The 24,535-nt window shown below is 43.4% G+C and overlaps 1 protein-coding gene across 21 annotated transcripts in view; it reads left to right on the top strand.

Moving 5' to 3' along the window:
• Window positions 1–24,535, top strand: part of RBFOX2 (RNA binding fox-1 homolog 2) — a 285,934-nt gene that overhangs the window by 84,896 nt on the left and 176,503 nt on the right. For 19 of the 21 annotated variants that reach the window (XR_008300487.1, XM_053226727.1, XM_053226728.1 and 16 more), the window contains exon 2: window positions 5,197–5,247. The exons of the other annotated variants lie outside the window; for them this stretch is intronic. Coding sequence is in view for 16 of the 19 variants with exons in the window: in XM_053226727.1 (XP_053082702.1) it covers window positions 5,197–5,247 (51 nt within the window). In the remaining 3 variants the exon portion in view is untranslated. The remainder of the gene's footprint in view (window positions 1–5,196; window positions 5,248–24,535) is intronic. 21 annotated transcript variants of the gene reach the window in all.

Below are 24,535 nucleotides of genomic sequence, written 5' to 3'. Positions count from 1 at the left end.
GGCGCCCTTTTGCTGTTAAAGTTTCTGACAATACCAGCTTCTAGGAATGTGACTTTTTTCCTTATAAATAGTTCTCTGCATTGCTGAACTCAAGAATAGAGTTTATATGTGGGGTATTCTCTGGGAGTGATGAATGTTAATTTTGCTTATTGGTGTTTTCCATTATTATCTTTTTTTTTTTGTTTTTTTTTTTGTTTACTCATTTATTTTGAGGGAGAGAGAGGGCAACATGAGCGGGGGAGGGGCAGAGAGAGAGGGAGAGAGAATCCCAAGCAGGCTCCTTGCTGTCAGCACATGGAACGAGGCATGAGGCTCAATCCCACATTGACATTGTTACCTGAGCTGAAATCTAGAGTCAGTGCCTGAGCTACCCAGGCACCCTTCCATTGCTTTCTTAAATGTTGTGGAGTGGTTATTACAAAAGAGAAGTTGATGAAATGGAAATAGCAGGGGCTTTGGAATCCAGCAGACCTGGGTTGATAGTTTTTTCCCACTTGGTACCTATGCTTTATTATCTCCTTCTCTTTGTTGTTTTCTCTTCCTCTTCCCTTCCATCCTGAAACTATACCTGGATTTCATGTTCAATATCTAGCAGTTATCATCACCTTTATCATCATCATTGTTAAAATTTATAGGGAATGATGTCGAATTAAATTATAGAATCTAGAACAGATAAGGCACTTGTAGATTTCGGAAGAGCCCTGTTCTTTTTGTCACAGTCTAAGCTGTATGTCTCCCCTGTAAAAATTAGTGTGAAAGTAGCTAGATTGCCTGTTATTACTATTATTAAATAACAGGTTGATTGACATAGAACTCACAGACCATGGGGCTCCTGGGTGGCTCAGTTGGTTGAAGGTCCAACTCCTGATTTTGGGTCAGGTCATGATCCCAGGATGCTGGGATTGAGCCCTGCATTGGGTTCTATGCTGAGTGTGGAGTCTGCTTAAGATTTCATTCACTCATTCTCTTTCTCTCTCTACCCCTCCCCCCACCACCCACCTGACCCCTTCCCCACTCTCACACTCTCTAAAATTAAAAAAAAAAAAAGGGGGCACCTGGGTGGCTCAGTCAGTTAAGTGTCCGACTTTGGCTCAGGTCATGATGTCACAGTTCGTGAGTTCGAGCCCCATGTCAGGCTCAGAGCCTGGAGCCTGCTTCAGATTCTTTGTCTCCCTCTCTCTCTGCCCCTAACCCACTTGCACTGTTACTCTCTCTCTCAAAAAATAAATACATGCTGAAAAAAATATAAAAAAGAATTTGCAGACCATAAATCTCACCCTTGTAAATTGATTTTAGTAATTTTTAGTGTTGTGGCAGTTTTTAGTGTAATCATCAAGTTGTGTGTCTGTCATCACTAATTCAAGAACATTGTCACTACCATAGACAAACCCAGTACCTGTTACCACTCATTCCCCATTCTGCCCTTTTATCCCCTAGAGCTGCTAATCTCTTTTCTTTATGGATTTGTCCATGCTGGATATTTCATGTAAATGGAGTCATATAATTTGCTGCCTTTGTCTGTTTTTTTCCCCCACTTAGCATGGTGTTTTCAAGATTACCTGTTTGTCTCAGCACTTCATTCCTTTGTATTGCCCAGTAACATTGTTATGAATGTATCATACTTTACTTATGCATTCAGCAACTGGTGAACATTTGGATTGTTTTGACTTTTTGGCGATTATGGAATAAAGCTGCTTCGTACATTTCTGAACAAGGTTTTATGTGGATATGTGTTTTCAGTTTTCTTTCTTACACCAAGTGGAATCACGGGATCATATGGTAACTCTGTTTTAACATTTGGGGGAACTGCGGGCCTGTTTCCAAAGTGCCCGTACCATTTTACCTTCCTGCCAGCAGTGTATGAGATTCCAGTTTCTCCACATCCTCACTAAAGTTTATCTTGTTCCCGTAACGGGTGTGAAGTATTTTCTCATTACGGTTTTGATTTGCATTTCACTAATGACTAAAGATATTGAGCATCTTTTCATGTACCTACTGGCCATTTGTACATCTTTGGAGAACTTCCTATGGAAATCCTCCGTTTTATTTTTATAGCTTTTTTTTTTTTTTTAATGTTTGTTTATTTTTGAGAGAGAGAGAGAGACAGAGCGTGAACAGGGGAGGAGCAGAGAGAAAGGGAGACACAGAATCCGAGCTATCAGCACAGAGCCTGGCGCGGGGCTCGGACTCATGAACCGTGAGATCAGGACCTGAGCCAAAGTTGGACGCTGAACCGACTGAGCCACCCAGGCGCCCCGTTCTTTCCCCATTTTAAAGTTTGGGTAGTCTTTTTAAGAGTTCTGTATGTATTCTGAATACAGGCCTCTTATCAGACGTATGACTTGCCGTATTTTCTCCCATTCTGTGAGTTGTCTTTTCATTTACTTGGTGGAGTCCCCCCTCACTTTATTGAAGTATAGTTGACCCATAACCACGTATAAGTTGAAGGTGTACAAGGTTTTGATTTGGTACATTTATATATTGGGAAGTGACTGCCAGCACAGTGTTAGCTAACACCAGCCTCATGTCATAGAATTGCCATTTATTTTTTATGGTGAGAACATTTAAGATCTGTTTTCTCAGGAGCTTTTTTTTTTAATGTTTATTTATTTTAGAGACAGAGAGACAGAGCACAAGTGGGGGAGGGGCAGAGAGAACCGGAGACAGAATCTGAAGCAGGCTGAAGGCTCCGAGCTGTCAGCACAGAGCCCGACGCGGAGCTTGAACCCACGAACCGTGAGATCATGACCTGAGCCGAAGTCGGACACTCAACCGACTGAGCCACCCAGGCGCCCCCCCCCCTTTTAATGTTTATTTATTTTTGAGAGGGCGGGGAGGGGCAGAGAGGGAGAGAGACAGAAAATTTGAAGCAGGCTCTGCACGGTCAGCACAGAGCCCGATGCTGGGCTCAAATTCACAAACTGTGAGATCACAGTGTGAGCTGAAGTCGGACGCTTAACCGGCTGAGCCCACCCAGGCACCCCTTCTTCTTCTTTTTTAAAGTTTAGTTGTATTGAGTGGGGGAGGGGCAGAGAGCGAGAGGGAGAGAGAATATCCCAAGCGGGATCCCCGCTGCCAGCACGGAGCCAATGCAGGGCTCCGTCTCTCACAAACTGTGAGATCGTGACACGAGCCAAAACCAAGAGTTGGACGCTTAACCAGCTGAGCCACGCAGGTGCCCTGCAACTCTCAAGTATATAATACGGTATTATTAACTATAATCACTATGTTAGGCGGGAGATTCCCAGAATTGATGGTGTCCTTTGAGCCCCAGAAATTAATTTTGTTGAAGCCCAATTTATCTGTTGTTTCCTTTGTCACGGGTGTTTTTGGTGTCATAGTGAAGAAGCTGTTGCCTAACGAGAAGTCGTGAAGATTTACTTCTGTGTTTTCTTCTAAGAGTTTTGTGGTTTTAGGTGTGTGATCTGTTTTGAGTTAATTTTCTGTATGGGATGAGATAGCGTTCTAACTTCATTCTTTGATACGTGGGTAACCATTTGTTTCACCATTTGTTGAAGAGTGTTCTTTCTTGCTTCGATTTTCTTGGCGTCCTCTTAAAAAGTCAGTTGATTATAGTTTTAAGGGTTTGATTCTGGACTCTCAGTTGTAGCCCATTGATCTGTATGTCTATTCCTTAGGCCAGTATCACACTATGTTGATGACTGTAGCTTTGCAGGAAGCTTTGAGATCCAGAAACATGAATCCTTCTGCTTTACTCTTCCTCGGGATTGTTTTGGTACCTATAATTTTTCAAGGCTGTTATCTTTGATGTGCTTTCTCTGCGGAGGCTTCATTTATAAACATCCAGAACAGAGACTAAGGAATCAAAAAGGAGAACTTGGATTGTCTATGATTGAATCAGTGGTGGATGGCAAAATAACTTCTGCTTGTTGAGCTCCATGTATGTATTTCTACATCCTTTTGTGTGCCCACCACGTGTTAGACGCTGTGCTAGATTGCAGGGAAACCACGGTGAACACACAAGGTGTCTCTGCAGTGGGCTCATGTTGGCTCCTCGATTTCATGTTTTTGAAAACAGGGCGGGTATTTGATAACCAAAGGTAAGGATATAATCACAGCGGATGTACCATTGGTTGGAAAGTGCTCTCTTGCCATATGTGAACGTCCCATCTGTGAAAATTCTTACCTTGTTAATCTGCTAGTCTGAATGAAAATATAAATGGATGGAAGAAGAGGATGAGCGTCTTCCGGGGAGCGGTGTTGAGCACGTTGAAAAAAATTACAAAAGCATATTCTCATTTACACTTTTATGGGCACGTGTATCTCTTCCCATTTAAAAGTTCACTTAAAGACGAGGGCCTTGTGTCCCTTACCTTTCTTACTGATGACTATCAGTCACTTAACAGTACTTGAAAAATATTAGGTGTTCAGTACGTGTTGACTGAATCATTGAATGGGTCAAGCCATGAATGAGTGCTCAGATCATATCACCTTATACTAATAGGGTTTGCATAGCTTTTATTGATTGTCAGTCTTGCCCTTCAGGATTTTGATTTAGTGGTTAACGTGAAGATGAGACACTCACTATGGTATACTGTTACAAAAATCTGATTAAGGCATATGTCATATGAAAAGGAAATTGTACAAATAGCCTCAGTGCATTTTAATTTATACATGTTCGGAGTCACTCGGGTCTCTAGGGTCATAGAGGGTGATAGAGGAAGGGATTTCATGTAGGTTTCAAAGAACTGAAGGAATGCATATTGACAGGGGGCTGTGGCTAAAACTTCCAGACCAAGACGTAGTTCTCAGTGGGGGTGGTACTGTTGAGCCAGGAGACTTCTGGAAATGTGTGAATGTTTTTGGTTGTCCTAGTGTTCAGGATTGCTGGTGGCTTTTAGTGGTTAAGGGCCAGGGACGCTAAAGTCTCACAGTTAGGAGTTGATTTGCCCCAGATCTCAGTTGGCTCCCCGTTTGAGGTACACTGAAAAGGAAACAATTAGCTGAACGAGGAAAACAGAGTTTATGAATGGTGTTTTGAAGCAAATACTATGTTTGTTTGGTTTCGTTTTTGCCGTTGTAGAGGCTGCTGGCAGGGGTACGGTTAGAGTGGAATATAGTGATAGAACATCTTAAGGACTGTTGCAGGAATTTATATTTGATCAGTTTGGATGATTTGATGCTCCTTAACATTTTCTTTTGTCTTATAGTTTGACTTTCTTCTTTTTCTCTTAGAACGAGCCTCTGACTCCAGGTTATCATGGATTCCCAGCACGGGACAGCCAGGTTGGTATCTGCTGTGTCAGATGGGGTGTGCGTATGTGTGTGTGTTTTTTCTAAGGATGCTCTGGTAGAGAGCATTTCCAGAAAGTATCTTGGAGAGTGACGTGGTTAGTTTCAGCAGTGCATTTACGTTTAAAGATACAAATAAAATACATGTCTTAATCCTAAAAGAATTGTAATCGTGTTTCTGAAATTGTGGGTGTTATGGGGGAAAAAAAATCAGGCACGCACAGACATAACTGCTTTTGTTTTCTCTTCTCCAGGCTGTTACAATAATTTTGTAACCTGGTTTTCTTGGTGTTTCATAATTCTAAGTGCTGGACTTGTCTCTTAATTCTCTGCCACTTAGCTACTGCCTGCACAGATTTTTTTTGAGTCCTTGCAATAATCTGCAACAAAAAATTCCATTCTCCTTCCTGGGGGAATTCAACCTTACGGTTTTAATCAGGAAGGCTAGCTTGAGAGAGGGAAGTTTCTGCTGCCTTTCTTTGTTACATTGGGAGCATGATTGGAAAAAAGCCCAGGCCCTAGTGTGGGTTAGAGCAGCACTGCTTCCTACGAGACGCCTTCTGGGCGGTTTAGGTGAATGTGTAAAATGCCTTCCTTGTCCTTCTGCTGTTTGAAACCTTGGGCAGGTGGGGCTGAAAATGAGTTAGGGTACAAGAACAGGTAACTGCTGCCTCAGAGAAATGGTGTGGCCTGAGATACCTACCCTCTGAAATTTAACCTCCTTGGAGCGCCTGGGTGGCTCAGTCGGTTAAGTGTCTGACTCTTGATATCGGCTCAGGTCAGGATCTCATGGTTCATGGGATCAAGCCCTGCATTGGACTCTGCACTGACAGTGCAGAGCCCGCTTGGGATCCTCTCTCTCCCCCTGTCTCTCTGCCCCTCCCCCACTTGGTTGCACGCTCTCCCTCTCAAAATAAATAAACATTACAATTTTTTTCTTTCTTTTTTTTTTTTTTTTTTGAAATTTGCCTCCTTGCTGTTTGGGCATATTGGTATTCTCCAGGAGATTTGAAAGGTTACCCCTAGTGATATCTTTGAATGTCTGTCCAACTTCCTCATAGGGTTGTCCAAAAAAGCCCCCAGTTTTAGGCTTGTCCAAGGGACATGGTGTCATCAGTGTGAGACTAAAGGGTTGACGTAGTTCCTGTTTCCAGAAATTAATTGAATCTCATCGGAGCCCCTGGAGCTGATCTTGAAAACTAGGTGGGCACCATAATCAGTGGTCATCTATTGAGTGGCCTTCAGTATTCCGAGTATTTGCCCCGTTCTTGCACTTTGGGTGCTGGGTTGGTGTCAGACTGGCCCCAGTTAGGGTGGGGAGGAACAGGGGGAGGGAAGGTGTTGTTCATCTCTGTGTTTATCTCCCAGGGGGATCGTCACTGTTGGGCTCGAAGTTTGTCCCTAGGGAAGCTTTTGTTAAAAAGATACAGTCGTTTACTTCAAATCTTTTTTTTTTTTTTCATTTATTTTATTTTTTGTTCATATTATTTTGAGAGAGAGAGTGCGCGAATGGGCGAGAGGGGCAGAGGGAGGCAGAGAAAGAATCTTCGGCAGGCTCCATGCTCAGTGCAGAGCCTGCCGTGGGGCTCAGTCCTGTGTCCCTGGGATCGTGACCTGAGCCAAAGTCATGAATCTGACGTTCAGCCGAGTGAGCCCCCTCCAGCCGCCCCTCAAATCTAAAGTCAGAGGATTTTTTCTTTCTGGTTTGGGTCTGCTCTGGAGCTCTTGTAACAAGCTGTGAACTTTATGCCCTTTGATAGTAGTTCTAGATCTTGGTCACATATCAGGGAAGGCACTACTGCCTAGGGATCTAGCCCCCAGAGACTCTGTAAGCAGGGTCTAAAAGTGCATTTAGTCATTCACCTATTTAGAAATACGTACAGGCGATGCTGCTTTGCAGCCACTGTCGAGAACTGCAGTCCTGTGGGCTACGTTAAAAGTAGTGACACGTTCCGTTTCATCCTGTACTTTTCACCTAGGACCCTTAAAATACAAAGGATCATGGTCAGTCTCTGTCTGCCCTTGCATATCAACGCATATGTTTACTTACTTATAAAATGTTGCTTATTTTGGATATAGACTTACTTTATTTTTTTTAATGTTTATTTTTGAGAGAGAGAGACAGAGCATAAGCAGGAAAGGCACAGAGATAGAGAGGGAGACACAATCCCAAGGCAGGCTCCAGGCTCCAAGGTGTCAGCCCAGAGCCCGATGCGGGGCTCGAACCCACAAACTGTGAGGTCATGACCTGGGCCGAAGTCGGACACCCAACCAACTGAGCCACCCAGGCACCCCTGGATGTCGGCTTATTTTAGATGTAGGAAGGTAAGACCAATTGAAGTAAAGCATGGGAATAGATGTACTGAGTTTAAAAGGATCGGAAAGGTACTGTGTAATGCTGTGTTCTTCCTGTGATGATTACAGATCAATAAAAAACTAAGCAAAAGGAATTAAGAGGAATTTGTTAAAGCGTAGAAGTAGTCTTGTTGCTTGGAACTACTTTATTTTTCCTTTCTCTTGCGGTAGGGACACACTTCTGTAACCTGCGCATTTATCACTCAATACTGTCTCTGCTGTAGGCCTGTGCAGACCCTTTTGCCAAGGTTTAAAGCTGCTAATTTACTTTCAGGCACATTCCGATGGTGACAGGTTTATATTAGCTTATTTTCTTGGGCTTTATTTTGTTCTCTGACTGGATCTTTGAATTAGAGATCTTAGAGCAGTGCAAACAGGCAAATATTGAATGGCTGCTTGTTGTATTTGATGAATACAGAATCCAAATGAGTCCCGCTAATTAATGCGCCTAACCTTGTGAACTCTCACTTTGTGCACTGAGATTCGGGGGACATGTATCAGTGTGCAACGCTGGTCACTGAGCGGCCTGAGCTGGGCAGAAACCGCACTTGTGATCTTTACATCTCCCCAGACTGGTCTGGCTCAGCAAATCCAGGATGGGGGTTGGGGGGGGGGGGTGGGAAGTGAAGGTGAATTTTAACTATGTGTCTTTATTTGCCTTCCTTATTCTGTTGCTGTTCCTTTCTAAACAGATAGGAATCGTCCCCAGACAGGATTTGTATCAGCATCTCATGGTGATTTTAAAAGAGACAGTTACAATCCTGATCTTCCTAGAGCACGGTCATCCGTGTTTTCCCCCCTCGTCCTCACAGCCACCTTTTGAAGTAGACAAAACAGAGGTGGGAAACTGAGGTACCCAGAGGTAAAGTGACTTCTCCGAGGAAACCGTACAAGGTAGTAGCTGCAAAAGAACTGAAATTTTCTTCTCTTTGTGAGGGCCCTTTCCTCTGTGCTGGGGAATCACTGACTCACACAGGCAAGAATGTGGTCGTGTGCACGAGCACCTGCTCACGCCTGTACCTTGTTTGTCGTCTGGGGGCTTCATAGGCCTCTTGGAGCTCAACCACAGATCTAGGAATCCATGATCCCTGCTTAAGGATTATTACCCCTGGCTTCCTTAACACGAAGTATACCAGTATACCACTGTTCAGTGGTCCTTTTCATCCTGTTACGTAAGCTCCCGCCAACACATTTGAATTGGAAACCTGTGGAGGGAAGGAGGGGAAAAACCACCCGCCACCTCGTAGAGGTTGTGCTTTCTTATGTGCTGTTCCCTCAGCCTTCTTTCCCAGTCAGTTAGCAAGTTTTTTGTGGGATGACAGTCCGCTGTGCTCATAGAGCTCTCCCGAGCACTTCATTGTGCTTGCTAACGAGCTCCGTGTGGGAGTGGAGGAGACAAACATTGTCCAGATTTGCAAAGTGAAAACCAGCTCAGAAAGTCCGACTGAGTGTCTCATCCGAGCCGTGCAGTTTGGGTTGATGATACGATACAGTGGTTTAGATTCGTAGCTGTTTCTTTGTGGTTTAGGTATATGCGCAGATGCTTTTTTGAGTATTGGTTCGGTCTGGAATATTTTGTGGGTTTGCGGTATTTTTAAATGAGAGAATATTTGTGTGTGTTAGCTCCAGGGTTTATGGATAGGAGGGGCTTAGGAATAGCAATCTGATTAGAGAGGGCCTCAGTTCTACACAGCAAGCTCACTGTTTTTGCTGACATTGTTCATTTATTTAGGACGGCTTTCAGGGGGCTCCCGGAGAGCACAGTGCGAGTCCGAGTCCATCCCCTCGCCATCACTTGGTGCCATAACTTTACATCTGCTACATCAGGGTGACTGTATAAGTCGTCATTCTAGCTGGGACACTCTCGAGAGTGAAAAGTGATGCTTATGTTGAAACAGCCCCGTGCAGACTGGGATGAGCGGAGGTGTGTAGCCACCTTAGCTGTAATTCAAGAACCATAGGGGCACCTGGGTGGCTCGGGTGGCTTAGCGTCCGACTCTTGATCTCGGCTCAGGTCATGATCCCACGGTTTGTGAGATCGAGCCCTGTGTCCGGCTCTGTGCTGACAGCTCATGGCCTGCTTGGGATTCTCTCTCTCTCTCTCTCTCTCTCTCTCTCTCTCTCTGTCCCTCCCCCACTGGTGTGCTCGCTCTGTGTCTTTCTCTCTCTCTCTCTCTCAAAATAAATAAACTTAAGAAAAAATTAAGAACTCTGGCAAATGTCCTCTTTTTAAAAAAAATTCTTTTTTAATGTTTGTATGTATTTTTGAGACAGAGCGAGACAGAGCATTGGGGGAGGGGCAGAGAGAGAGGGAGACACAGAATCGGAAGCAGGCTCCAGGCTGTCAGCACAGGGCCCAATGCGGGGCTCGAACTCTCAACCACGAGATGGTGACCTGAGCCGAAGTCAGGCGCTCATCCGACTGAGCCACCCAGGCGCCCCTAGCAAATGTCCTCTTAACTGATGTGATCGGGGTTTGAGATTATGGCACAGTGCATTGCCTCACATTCAGCCCGCGCAGGAGGGAAACCTTGTCATTCGCTTTTGAGGTGAGAGAGGGAACAGACTCTTGGTTGGGTTTAGGTGTTGAGTCGGGTATGGAAGTGACAGTATTAAAATGTTAAAAAAACTAACGTTGTAAAGTACTTTACAGTGTGCTTCCATGTTTGCTGAGTTTTGGTCTTCACAATAGCTCTGCTAGGTAGGTTGGGTTTTATTATCTCTACAGATAAGAAAACCAGTGGAGAGATTAAAAATTGTGTTTTGTATTTTTACTTTTTGAGAGCGAGCGAGCATGTGCTTGTGCATGTGTGGGAGAAGGGCAGAGGGAGGGAGTACCTTTTTTTTTTTTTAAAGTTTATTTGTCTTGAGAGCGAGACCAAGCATGTGAGCGGGGGAGGGGTAGAGAGAGAGAGGGAGACAGAGGATCCCAAGCAGGCTCTGCATTGTTAGTGCAGAGCCCATGGTGTGGCTTGAACCTGTGAACTGTGAAATTATGACCTGAGCCTAAGACTGACGCTTAACCAAGTGAGCCACTCACAGGTGGCCCAAGAGAGAGAGAACCCCAAGCCAGCCTCTCTGCTCAGTGGGGAGCCCGTCATGGGCTTGATCTCATAATCGTGAGATCATGATGTGAGATCATGACCTGAGCCAAGGTCAAGAGTCAGAAGCTTAACTGAGTGAGCCACCCAGGCAACCCCCGGTGCAGAGATTATTAAATGGATTTCCCAGTGTCACATAGAGGGGAGGTGGCAGAAATGGACTTGAACCCTGGATTTTCAGCTTCCATGTCTTTTGTTTCCCTTTTGTGTTCTTCTGTCAGTGTTTTCTCTTCTCTGAATGGGGATGTTCTCTTGCTAGTGTGACAAGATATTATGGAATCATTAGGGAATGGAGCCTCATGAAAAGGCTTCATGTGACTTGGAGGTCCCTTGAGTAACTTATTTCTGTCAAGTTTTCTTCCTTATTTGCTAAAATAGCTTATGGTCCACAGTTTGTCTTTTTGTATTTATATAGTATTTTGTAAATATAAAGAAAAAATTAATGTTATGGTGTTAGGCTCTTTATCTTATTTTTAAAATGCTAGCCAGTGGCTTGCTAAAATTATTTTCCTTTGATTTTCTAAAATTCTGTTGAAAAGCCACTGTATGGACATGTTCAGGTGATTCACAGAAACAAAGGGGGAGTATCAAAGGAGATGTTCAAAGATGTGACTTTGACCGTTAGAGATTTCAGTTGGGAGTGGCAGCCATACTTTTAATTTAGAGGATAGATTAAAAATGACCTAGGGGATTTATTTTTCAAAAGCATTTTCTTTCTTAAGAATTTAATGACTTTTCCTTTTCTTCCTTTTATCCCCGGGATGAACTTTATTTTAGTAGAGGTTTTTATAAATGAACTTTCAGGGCTTTTAGGTATTGATTGGGAGCCATGGATGATAGCAAACACATTTTCTGTCATACTCATTTGTTTTCATGCCAAAGAAATGGTGCTGCTCTTCCTCCTTTGGGAAGAATTGGAACAGAGGACATGGGGAGAGTGTTCAAATTCTAGCTTGGTGCTGCTTTTAAGCTTAAAGACAGGAACCACTAGTAAAGCAATACTTTTTACATCATGACTCAGCACGTGCGTGCATGCGTGCGCGCACACACACAGACACACAAATGTAACTTAGAATTAGTCTTCCAAGTAGTACTTACCCTTACTGTACTGTAAGCATTTTCCGTTCTTTTCCATTCCATTAAAAAAATTGTTGGTTGTGACCAGCAATTGAGCAAAATTGATTTCCTGGGCCCGCTAATAGATTGCAATCTGTAGTTTTGAAAAACAAAATTCTCATGATTGTTGTCCTTGAAAATGCAACCTTAGGGGCACCTGGGCGGCTCAGTCGGTTAAGTGTCCGACTTCGGCTCAGTTCGTGATCTCGCGGTTCATGAGTTCAAGCCCTGCATCCGGCTCTGCTGACAGCTCAGAGCCTGGAGCCTGCTGCGCATTCTGTGTCTCCCTCTCTCTCTGCCCCTCCCCTGCTTGTGCTCTCGCTCTCTCTCTCTCTCTCTCTCTCTGTCAAAGATAAATAAACATTTAAAAAAAATGCAGCCTTAAAGAACTCCATATACTTTAGCAGTCACTTCCCTATTCCCCATCCCCCTGTAACCACTCATCTGCTTTCTGTCTCTGTGGATTTGCCTGTTCTGGATATTTCACGGAAATGGAATCATATAACATCTGGTCTTTTGTGACTTGCTTCTTTCACTGAGCATAATGTTTTCAAGGTTCATCCATGTTGTAGCGCGTGCTAGTACTGCATTCCATTTTTGGTTGAGTGACATCTCACTGTATGGCTAGAGGAAGTGTTCTTACGTGAGCCCACTGCCTGCCTCTGTGGTTCCGTCTCCTGAAGCTCTCTTATGTACACTTGGCCGTGGCCTTGCCGGGCATTCTTGAACAAGCTTGATTCCGGCTTCAGTGTGGAGCCACTGTCTCCTCTACTACCTTCAGACACGCAGTACTCTTCGCCCAGATGCTCACTGTCTTTTCATTCAGGTCACAGGTACAAAATTTACTCCTCAGGGAAGTCTTTCCTGACTATACTCGCCTAAAGATATCCAGATATACAACCTGACCTTCTTCACATCTGTCGCCATCATCTGAAATTATGTAGTGCGCATACTTTATTGTGTATCTCTCCCACTAAAATGTGCTGTGCAAGCTGTGACTTTGCTTAGAGCAGAGCCTGATATGTAGGAGGAGATCAATAAATATTTGTTGAATGCATAAATTAAAATTATCTTGTTTAATGTTGACAATTTTGAAAGGTTTTAGGCAGGGAAGTGACGTGATTCATTATACATTTTTAAAAACAATATTCTGGCTGCTATGAAGAATTGAATTTTAGGAGGAGCAACAAAACAGCCTTAGATCTCTCTAGGCAATGGCTTTATTATTTGCTGTCTTTAATATCAGTTCTAACTAGGACTTATTTGTTGAATGAGAAATTTTACTCCCCCGGCCCCCTGCCCCCGCCCCAGCTGGAGACTGGGTTAAAATGACTGGTTTAGAAGTAAATTGTTTCATACCCCTTCTGTATCTCACAACCTATAATAATTTTCTTACTGGCCCCCCTTCTAATGAAAAATACTTCTGCTTTGCTCTTCAGTTACATCCGAAATCGCTTTTTTTCCCTTTCTGCTAGGTTGTACAGAACCCCACTGTCAGCCTTCATGCGAGGTACATTATAAAATGGTTGCTTCTCCCCAATATCTGACATCAGGTTGCCCATCGGTGATTAGGGCCTTCTGCGATGTTGCCTTACACCCTCTAGTGGATGAAGGGCTGGGAAATGCTGCAGCATCTGGTGTTCTAGCATTTTTCTTGAACCATGTAATCAGCTTCAGACTTACTCTTGCATTTTAGATCATTTCATTCTGCACGTAGTTCATAAGATTTTTTCCTTCTGGGAAAGATCATTTCACTTCGTCTGCTGCTGACTGCCAGGTGTCTAAATAACATGCCTATTCTGCTCTTTCTTGATTTACCGAGTTTAGACACTATATTTTGGCTGCCTACTGTTGGAGAGGAGATATTAACAGTTTTTTAGACATGGTCTCCTTCCTTCTAATAAGGTCATTTAGAAAAATCAGTGTTTATTCCTGATTTATGGTTACATAATAATTACACTGTTGTGACTAAATATAGCCAAATCGTAAAACATGATTATATTCCCTTTCATAAATACTTTTCCATTTCCCCTGGAGTTACCAAATACATACATACGTGTGTATAGAAAATATATATACGTATATATTGAGTAAGAACTTAGAAAACACTATTGAGATATAATTTCCATACCATAAAAGTAATTCAATGTAAATATACTTATTCAGGGGTCTTATACAGTTTGTAGAGCTATGCCATCACGGCCATAGTATGGTTATAGAATGTTGCCATATCCCCCCTGCCCCCAAATTTTCCTAAATTTTTTTGCAGTTAGTCCCACTCTCACCTCAGTCCCAGGCAACCGCTGATCTGCTCTCTGACTCTATCCTTTCTGGACATTTCATGTACATGGAATCATATGATGTATATATGATCTTATTTAAAAAAATTTTTAAATGTTTATTAAAAAAATTTTTTTTAATGTTTATTTTTGACAGAGACAGGATGCGAGTGGCTTAGGGGCAGAGAGAGGGGGAGACACAGAATCCGAAGCAGGCTCCAGGCTCCGAGCTGTCAGCACAGAGCCCGATGCGGGGCTCGAACTCGAGCTATGAGATCATGACCTGAGCTGAAGTCGGACGCTCAACCGACTGAGCCACCCAGGCGCCCCTATCTGGTCTTCTGTGTGCGACTTCTGTCACTTAGCATAATGTTTTTGAGGTTCACCCATGTTGTAGTGTGTATCACTATATCATTCCTTTTAGTTGCTAAATAGTATTGTTTTGTATGGATGGACTGCATTTTGTCAGTCCATTTACCAGGTGATGGGTATTTGGATTGTTTTCAGTTCGGTGATTATGAATAATGCTGTTATGAACATTTGCATGGAAGTCTTTGTGTGGACGTATGTTTCAGTTTCTCTTGGGCACATTTCTAGGAGTGGAGTCGCTGGGTTTTATGGTAAGTAAGCTCATGCTTCACTTTAAGAAACTACTACACTCTTTTCCAAAGTGGCTTGATTTTATCTACCTTTTTGATTATACTGAGTATGCATTGGTAGCTCATTGTGGTTTTGGTTTGTATTTCCTAATACTGAAAGATGTAGAGTTACCTTCTCGTTGGCTTATTAGCCATTCGTATGTCTTCTTTGTTGAGATATGTGTTCAAGTCTCTTGCCTACTGTTTATTTGGTTCATTTATTCTCTTAACAAGTTGTAAGAGTTCTTTATATATTTTGGATACAAGTTCTTTGTGAGATTTTGCAAGACAACTCTTACCCCTCCCCCCCAGTAAAGCAAAACTATGTTTTCAACCTTATTTGCTAAATTTGGATAAACTCTATGTAGCTCTCTTAGGAAAGAGACGGTGGAAACAGGCATTTGACTGTCTTTGTTCAGGCCTGGTGATGGCTCCAAGGAGGACTGGCAGGTTTACAGTGGCTTTGTGTTTGGCTAACATAGCCTTCTCCAGATTTTTGGTGGCAGGCATGTTTGGGCAAGAAAGCTCTTTGTGTAGTGACAAGCAGTTATGCTGCTTTCTGCATGTCCTGAGGGATGTGATACGCTGAAGGATCGGCCATGTTCGTTGGCCTTTTTTTTCCTTCTTTAACCAAGACACTGTCGCGTCTGTATAAGGCTGGTTCATGGAAATTCCTCTGGATACACACACATAGACATACACACACGCGCGCAAGCGCAGACTGCATCCTGGCTTTGGGTTTAACTATCAGCTCTGCCATTGCAGGCTCCGTGACTTTGGGCAGGTTTTTTTCCTTCTGTGAGCCTCAGTTTCTTCATCTATAATATAGGACTGGTATCTACTGTGAAAGGTTGTTGCAGGATCAGAGATAACATACATACATTTCCTGGCATGTAATAGGGTCATTAAATCATTTTTCTCATTAGTTTTATGGGAAGGAGGCCTTAGGGAAGCTTTTATAAGGGAATATTTAGTTCTTACAGTCTCTGATTTAAGTCTTTCTCTCTCTCTTTTTTTTTTTTTTTTTAATTCACCATGTAAAATGAATTCTGGCTGTAGATTTGAAATTTCTACCTCAGGAACATAGCTTTACCTTACTTCCAAGAATAATACGCCTGTGTGAGGGGAGTGAAGCCTGCATAAGTTTGTTTACCTAACTCATTATGGATCTTGGCGGCATCAGTAGAAAGAGGGGGTCCGTTCTCAGACCGTCATGACTGGAATGGAATCTGGCCAGACTGCGCCGACGTCCACGGCTCTCTACAGCCATTGTGCTCGCTCTTTGCCCCTCGCACATATCTCTTCCATGCTGCATGGCTCTTCAGAGTCCTTCACATCTCGGTCCTGGGTATTTATTTCTTCCTAGTGCCTTTTACTTGCAATATTTCTCCTGTTCCCAGCAGACTCCTAAGTATCCTTCAAGATCCCTGGTCATAATTTAACTGGGACGTATGAAACCTTTTCTTATCGCCTCTAATCATTTGAGCTCCTCGAACACGCCATCTGCCTGAGCATTTCTGTAAGTTTCGAATCAAGGGAGTTTGGGAAGTTTGGTGAAGACTGAGCAAAGTATTTAACTTCTCCGAGGCTCAGTGTCCTCATCAGTGGAAGTGAGGAGGGGAGTACTTACTTTTGTAAGCATTACATTTTTAAAAATTTCCTAGGTCAAGAGCGACTTATTGGTTGATGTGATGTTTCACTGCCTATACCTTCTGTTTTCCACGTAGGCTAGAAAGTCTTTTCTCATCCCTGGGCTCTGCTGGGTCTGGTTTTGTGGTTGTTGGCATGTCCTGCTTCCTTGTGGAAATAGTGGGACTTTTCATCACGTAACTTCCTACCTCTGAGTCCAGCCATACTGCTCTGGATCTGTGGATGGATGAGTGATGTGAGCAGGGAGCGGGGAAATGATGGCTGGCTTGTCTTCTCACCCCTCTTCTGTACATGGTTTCTTTGTCACATCCTGGCAGTCATGGTTTGCCTATTTGGACTCATTTTGAGCTTGCCGTGATTTTAGGCTGTCAGAACAGTTTGGATCTCTTGACCCAGATCCTTATTATTTTGCTGATGGAGGGATTACAACTTATCTGCTTGGCTTTCCAGTAGATTGGCCTAATACTTTGCATGTAGGCAATTGATCTGTGTTGTAATGAGAAGTTTAATATGGCCTTCAAAAAGAATGAAGGATTATGAATCACTGGAACTATTTATAAATTCCTTTGTTAGTGGTTTTCAAAATCAGGTAATTCGTCTCTTTAGGGTTGTTTAGAGCAGCCAAGTAGTTAGTAAGCATAAGCAGCAGATAGTCTCACAGCCAGAGTTGGCTACCGTTTTGTGAGTTACTTTTAAGAAACATTGGGGTGCCTGGGTGGGTCAGTCGGTTAGGCAACCGACTTCGGCTCAGGTCATGATCTCACGGTTCGTGAGTTCAAGGCCCGCGTCAGGCTCTGTGCTGACAGCTCAGAGCCTGGAGCCTGCTTTGGATTCTGTGTCTCCCTCTCTCTCTGCCCCTCCCCTGCTCATGCTCTGTCTCTGTCTCAAAAATAAATAAAACACTTGAAAAAATTTAAAAAAAAAAAAAAAAGAAGAAACATGGTAGAGCTCCTCAACCCTTCGTTCTTCAACAGACAACCGTGGCAGATGGTTTAGAATGAAACCAACTAGAAACATTTAAGTAAAGCAAAAGCCCCCATAGTTGGTGGCCAGTATGGTTATGTATTTCAGTTATAGATTAAATATTTTTATTTTCTTGATAGCATCAGCTTATGCCATTATGCTGAGCTGATTTAGGGTTGATTTAGAAAGGCGGGGGAATTAAGATCTTTGTGTTAGAAAATTTTGTGCCACCAGAAAATTTCAGTAAATTCTGGGTAATCATACACTTAAACAAAGGCACAGCTCTCATCTCACTGGGTAGCATTATTCTGTTTAGCTTTTATCTGTTGAGAACTCTTCAGGGGATACTGTTAAGTGAATACCGTGATTGGGCCCCAGTCTTTTTCTTTCTATGTTGGGTAAGGTACTCTGTGTTTTAGCCACACTACGGGATGGGGTAGTGTAGCTTTGAAATCAGATGTGGGTTTGAATTCCAATTTCTTTACTTATGGCATTTAATGTGTTGAAATACCACCTTTTGCCACCCTTTATTTTTTAATTTTTTAAGTTAAAAAAATTATTTTTATAAGAGAGCGAGTGCACACATGTGTGAGTTGGAGAGAGGGGCAGAGGGAGAAAGAGAATTTTTATTTTATTTTTTTTATTTATTATTTTTTTTTTTAATTTTTTTTTTAACGTTTATTTATTTTTGAGACAGAGAGAGACAGAGCATGAACGGGGGAGGGACAGAGAGAGGGAGACACAGAATCTGAAACAGGCTCCAGGCTCTGAGCTGTCAGCACAGAGCCCGACGCGGGGCTCGAACTCATGGACCGTGAGATCATGACCTGAGCCGAAGTCGGCCGCTCAACCGACTGAGCCACCCAGGCGCCCCGAGAATTTTTTTTTTTAATTTATTTTTATTTATTTTGAGAGAGAGATAGCAAGGGGGGAGGGGCAGAGAGAGAGGGAGACAGAATCCCAAGCAGGCTCTGTGCCATCAGCACAGAGTCCAGTGGGGGGCTTGAACTCACGAAGGTGAGATCGTGACCTGAGCCAAAGTCAGTAGGTGGATGCTTAACTGACTGAGCCACCCAGGTGCCCTGAGAGAGAGATTAAGAGAGAGAGAGAGAGAGAGAGAGGGAGAGGGAGGGAAAGAGAATCTTAAGCAGGCTCCATGCTCAGTGCAGAGCCCAGTTCAGGGCTTGATCCCACGACTCTGGGATCATGACCTGAACCGAAATCAAGAGTTGGACGCTAAACCTACTGAGCCACCCAGATGCATCCCTTTACCACTATTTAAGTCCCACTTCAAAGGCTGTCTCCTCCTTTAAGTCTTACATGATGCACTTATTTGGGAACAGATTCTTAATGTCCTCTGAGCTCCCAAGGCACGTTATTTCCACTTTGTAATAGCATTTTATCACTGCCTATTATTTTATGATGACCCATAATGTTCTGTCAGAATAAGGATCCTGTCATACTTCTTTTTTAAAAAATTATTCGTTTATTTATTTACTTATTTACTTACTTTTATTTGCATTTATTTTATGCAGAATTTACCCCCCTTTTCCCCTTCTGTTTCTTCTGGGATATCTTTTTCTTCTGTGCAACTTCCTCTTCTGGTTTAGGACCACTCTGCTCTTTTTCTGTAAGGATCATCTCAATGTGGCAGGGAGAGCTCATGTATGGCGGATTAATCCAACCATGAGCCCTACAAGTTCTCTGCCTCATCTTGGGGACTTCGTTCACCTGGATGTGCTCAATGACCAGAGACTCTGCATCTAAACCCTTACGTTCAGCATTACTCTCTGCATTTTTAAGCAGGTGCAATACAAATTCAGCAGTCTTTTTGGGCCACCGACCTTGTGTCCAGCCCCACTGTTTGGCCTTGGGCACACCTACCAACTCCACCACTGTAGCGACAGAATGGCACGTATTGCTTCTGCGAAGTGACGTCTTTCAGGTATTTGGTGGCTTTTCGGATATGCACACCCTTGATGGCCTGGGTAGCTTCATGTGTGTTCTTAAAGTGAACACGGAGATTTGCACCTCTTAATTTGCATGATTTTGTCGAGTTTTCTGGGTCAAGTGAATAGCAAACTATTTTCAGAGATCACCTCAGGCCACTTATGGGAAGAGCACTTTTTTTTTTAAATTGTTTATTTATTTTGAGAGAGCGAGAGAGAGAGCGAGCAAGCAAGTGAGCAGGGGAGGGCCAGAGAGAGAGAGAGAGAGAGAGAGAGAAAGAGAATCCCAGAGAAAGAGAGAAAGAGGCTCTGTGCTGTCAGTGCAGAGCCTGGTGCGGGATTTGATCCCGTTAACTGTTGAGATCATGACCTGAGCTGAGATCAAGAGCTGCCCGCTTAACTGAGTCACCCAGGCACCCCTGTCTTACTTCTTGATATTCTCAAATATTTTGCTCAAAATAAGTATTCAGTAGGAATTTGGGAAAGGGATAAATTAAACAGTAAACTTTCGCCTTCTTGAACTATAGAGACTATTCTGTTGGGACTTTTTTCTGTGGAAGATTAAAAAAAAACTTTGTTCGGGCTTTCATTAGGCTTTTTACCTTTGCCTTGCCAGAGCTATATAAAAAATTAATACTCAAGAAGGTAGATATCTGATCTTCAGCAGGAGAGTGCCTCTTACAAGTTTAATGGTTTTGGTCAAGTGGATCTTAAATGTAAATCTGCCGTTTTGTGGAGCCATACAGAGCTCTTAAACCACTCAATAAACATCCTTATTGAATTAGTAGAACTTTGTGTATTTTTTATTCTTAGGATTTTTCATTGTTCCTTAGAGTACTTTCAGCCTGTCCTCTCGAAGCTTTGTGGTATCAGGTGGATCACAGAATCATCTAAGCTAAAGATGCTTTGAGTTCCTGAATTCTGTTATTTCCTTCCTGGTATGGGGAGCCCATGCATTCATTCTAGCAGGTGTGTCTTAATTTTAGAGTAACAAGTGAGGGTTCCCAGGAAGAGAGAGCTAGCATGAATCGAACTTTGACTATGTGTCAAGCCCTGTATGAAGCATTTAGCAAGTTTTATTTTTTTCCTCCCATTTGCAGGTGAAGAAACCAAGGCTCAAAGAGATTTAAGTCATTGTCCAAGGCTTTGTAGCTGATAATGAGGAAAGTTGGGTTTTAAACCTAAATGTGTTAGATTGAAAAGTTTATGTTATTTCCACTGAGAACATGTCTTTTCCTTATTTACTTTTCATTGAATGCTTGGGGGTTTTTGTTGTTGTTTTTCACATTTTACTTGCATGTTTGATTTTTCTTTCGTCAGTAGAAATGGTATTATTTCCCTACTGGTTCCCCTCCCCAGCCCTATACTGAGGGGGTGATAATTTGTATTATATTTCTATAGTCCTGTATCCTTTACAGATCACTTTCCTGTCCATTTTCATTTGATCTTGGACGTGTGGGGATGGGGGTGGGGGGAGGAGGCCGGATCTTAATCTCCATTGGCAGATGAGGGAATTAAGGTGCCCGGTGTTGTGAGAGATTTGCCAAAGGTGGTAATAAGTGGCGGAGAGAGAAGAGCATAGTTTTTGTTTGGAAGAGGTGCGCTGACCTTCAGACTAAACTTTGTAGCCGCAAAGTCTTTTTCATCTGAAGTATGTGGACACAATATGGGAAAAATGTAAGTGGCGTGGTCCTCCTAGAAGATTTGGAGGACGTGGAGCCCCGCCCTCTGGGCTTCCTCTGACCCGGAGGCCCCTCGGCTGGCTGGAACCCGTTTGAAAACCACTGGGGAATAATCAAAGAACCTTAGCGTCCGGCAGATCTGGCCTCACAGTTTTAGTTTGTGCCTGCCGTTTCATCTCTCTCAGGCTTGGGTCCTCATGTGTAACATGGGTAGGATTGCTGACAAATATTAACTAAAAACCATGCTGGAGCCTGGCCCGGGGCCCCCTCGGCGTCTCTGGAGGGGAGCTCTAGCTGTCGGGGAGTATCAGCACTCACCCTGTGTGGGGCGCCTGCCAGAGGGGGTGGGAAGCTCGTCCCTGAGGCCGGGCCCCCAGGAACTGACAGCGCAGGCCTTCATCCTCGACCCAGTGACGACATTCATCAGTACTTCAGAACAAGGGTGGACACACAGGTTTTGCGAAGGATCCGAGAGCAAATGTTGTGGGTTTTGGGGCCCCTGTTGCAGCCATTCAGCTCTGTTGCTGTCGCTGTGTGCAGCCATAGATAGCATGTAAATGAGCGAATGGGGCTGTGTTCTAATAAAACTTTATTTGTGGGCTCTGAATTTCATGTAATTTCCACGTCCTGAAATACGCTGCTTCTGATTTGTTTGTCCCCCGCCATTTAAAAAATGTAAAGACCGCGTAAGTCATGGTCTGTATGCGGGTTATACAAAAACGAGTGACAGGCTGGATTTGGCCCATGGGCCATAGCTTGCCGACTCCTTATTTAGACAACTGCTTGTTGATGGTAAGTGCAGTTTTTGACCCAGCGGAATACTTTCATTTAAAACTGATTGCTAGTAAGGAAGTATTGATACCAGAACAGGCTTAATTTTGCAGTCGAAAAAGGTAGGATTTTTTTCCTCTCCCACTCCTGTCAGGAATTGTTCCATGCTCACTACTTTCTTTATCCTCTACCACGTGGCTAAAATTAAGCAGCTGTCGTCCTATTGGTAATGCCTGCGTGAAAAAGTTTCTGAATAAAGACCATAGTACAGTGGGAAGACCATGAGTCATGAGGAAATCAGGAAACTGGCTTTTCACTAACTTTGACTTTGGCTATGTCACTTTACTTCTTTGGGCCTTCAGTTTCCCCGTATAAATGAGGAAATTGGAGACCATAATATCTGAGCTCTTGGCCTACTCTGACATGCTCTGATTCTACCTTTTTTTTTTTTAATGTTTATTTATTTTTGAGAGAGACATAACGTGAGGGGGCGAGGGGGAGAGAGAGAGGGAGACACAGAATCCGAAGCAGGTTCCAGGCTCTGAGCTGTCCGCACAGAGCCCGAAGTGGGGCTCGAACCCACGGACCGTGAGATCATGCCCTGAGCCGAAGTTGGATGCTTAACTGACTGAGCCACCCAGGCGCCCCTCATTCTACTTTTAGTTGTCTGGAAGGTGCTACTAGACAGTTTTCATGTCTAGAAACTTCAACAGCCAGTATATATATATTTAAAATTATTACACATTGTGCGGGGTTTCACATTGTATCAGGGAGTATTTACCAAAGCAGTTTATTTCCGCTGTGCTAATGCTAGCCATTTCTGAAGTGAAAGGCAACCGTGATTTAAATTCCACCTACATTACCATCACTTCCTGTCCTGCCATCCTGAGCTAGTTAACCTGTTTGGAGATAAGCTGCAAATGCAAAGTGAGGGGGACTGGGGACATCGGAAGAAGAATATCCTGACCATGTAGGGGCTTAGGAAAAAGTTCATAACTGGAAACCTTTTCCCCTCCGAACCTGAGTCACACTTGAAGGACTCTTGGCTCTCCTGGGGTGGGAGGAAAAAAGGGACAGAGCAGCAGAGCAAGTGGCTATGTCTGTTTTTGTCAACAGAGGGCACCCAGAGCAAAGCAAGTGCTTTGTGACCCAGGCTAGGCTCTGCTCTGCTCCCCAGGCAGGCACGGGGCAGTGTGCAGTGGACTCACTGTGCGTCTGTTTCTCGCAGCGTGTTTTATCCGTGCCCACAGTCTCAGTCGTTTGTCCCGTGCTAAAGTCAGGTATTTTACATGCAGTCATAATAATTATTATTTGTTTTCGCCTTAAGTGGAAAACCAGTTCCTTCCATGTCTTGGAGTGAATTCACTCAAGTTGTAAAAGTGTGGGCTTTTGGGTGGATGTGCAGTCTCAGGTTCTGATGTAATTCAATCTCTGGGGAACAGGTAGTCCTGAAGGAGCACTCAGGATCTGTGTGGCATATTGAAAGGAGACTTTGTCCTGTGGTTTTCCAGACCAGCAGCATCAGCATCACCTGGGAACTTCCTCAGATTCGTGGTCTGCCCCCTCCCTCAGACCTACCAAAGTGGAAAGTCTGGGGAGGGGACCCAGCCTTCTGGTTCAACAGGCTCTCCAGGTGTCTCTGATGCACGCTTAAGCTGAGAACCACGGCCTGAGACTTCCTGAAGACTGCTAGAGTGTTCTTCATCATCGCCATTTTCCACATGAGAACACCAAGGCTAAAGGTTTCGTATATACAATAAGTGGTAGATTAGGGATGTGAGTCCTGGTCTGACCAGAGCCATGCTACCGTGTCTGCAAAGAAAACAGTGAAGAGACACTGTGTTGTTTAAATTCATTAAAAAAAAAAAATCCTAAAATATTTTTCTTAAAAGTAATATACATTCGTCAAGGAAAATTGAGAAGATCCAGTAGGCCAAAAGAATAAGATAAAAATCGTCTTAATGTATGTAAGTTTATCTTTTCATTGTTTGTTGGTCTACTCTGGTTTCTGTGCAGCTGTATTTGCATCTACACACATTGTAAACTTCCTTACAAAATGTCATCATGCTGTACAGACTTTGTAGGATGCTTCCAGCTCCTTCCCACTCTATTGTAAATATCTTTTCATGCCAGTAGCTATTTTTTAAGTTTATTTATTTATTTTGGGGGGTAGGGGGCAGAGAGAGAGAGAGAATCCTAAGCAGGTTCTGTACGATCAACATGGAGCCTGACACGGGGCTCGAACTCATGAACTGTGAGATCATGACCTGAGGCGAAATCAAGCATTGGATGCTTAACTGACTGAGCCACCCAGGCAACCCTGCCATTAGCTATTTTTATAGCAACATTTTTCATGGCTGCCTAGGGTTCCATTATAAGTTTCCACCCTAATTTTTTCTGAAGGTTCATCTGAAGTTGTTTTGATGCTGTGGTAGTTAGGCTTTTAGGAGGAGTGGGATACCGGGTGCTGTGCTGCGAGTGGCTTACCATATTACAAGGAAGGCAGTAAATACAAATTATGGCTGAGGAGAGAGCATAGAGCTGAAGGGGCAATACTGAGCCTGAGGTTTGAAGTTAAAGTGAGTCCAAAAAAAAGGGAAAAAAAATTGAAGTAAAAAATTCAGAAGGATTAGGAATGGACTAGGGATCTGTGCGTGAGATGGGTTAGAAAAGTGAGAAAGATGAGAAACAATTTGATGGCACCAAAGGCCTGCCTTTTTTGCCACCTTTTTGATAGAGAGGCTGACCTGCTGGAGGACAGCATGAAAAAACTGGGCA

This window comes from Acinonyx jubatus, chromosome B4 (genome assembly GCF_027475565.1).
Source record: "Acinonyx jubatus isolate Ajub_Pintada_27869175 chromosome B4, VMU_Ajub_asm_v1.0, whole genome shotgun sequence".
In the NCBI taxonomy this organism is placed as follows: Eukaryota; Metazoa; Chordata; class Mammalia; order Carnivora; family Felidae; genus Acinonyx; species Acinonyx jubatus.
This window is presented reverse-complemented; position numbering and strand designations above follow the sequence as displayed.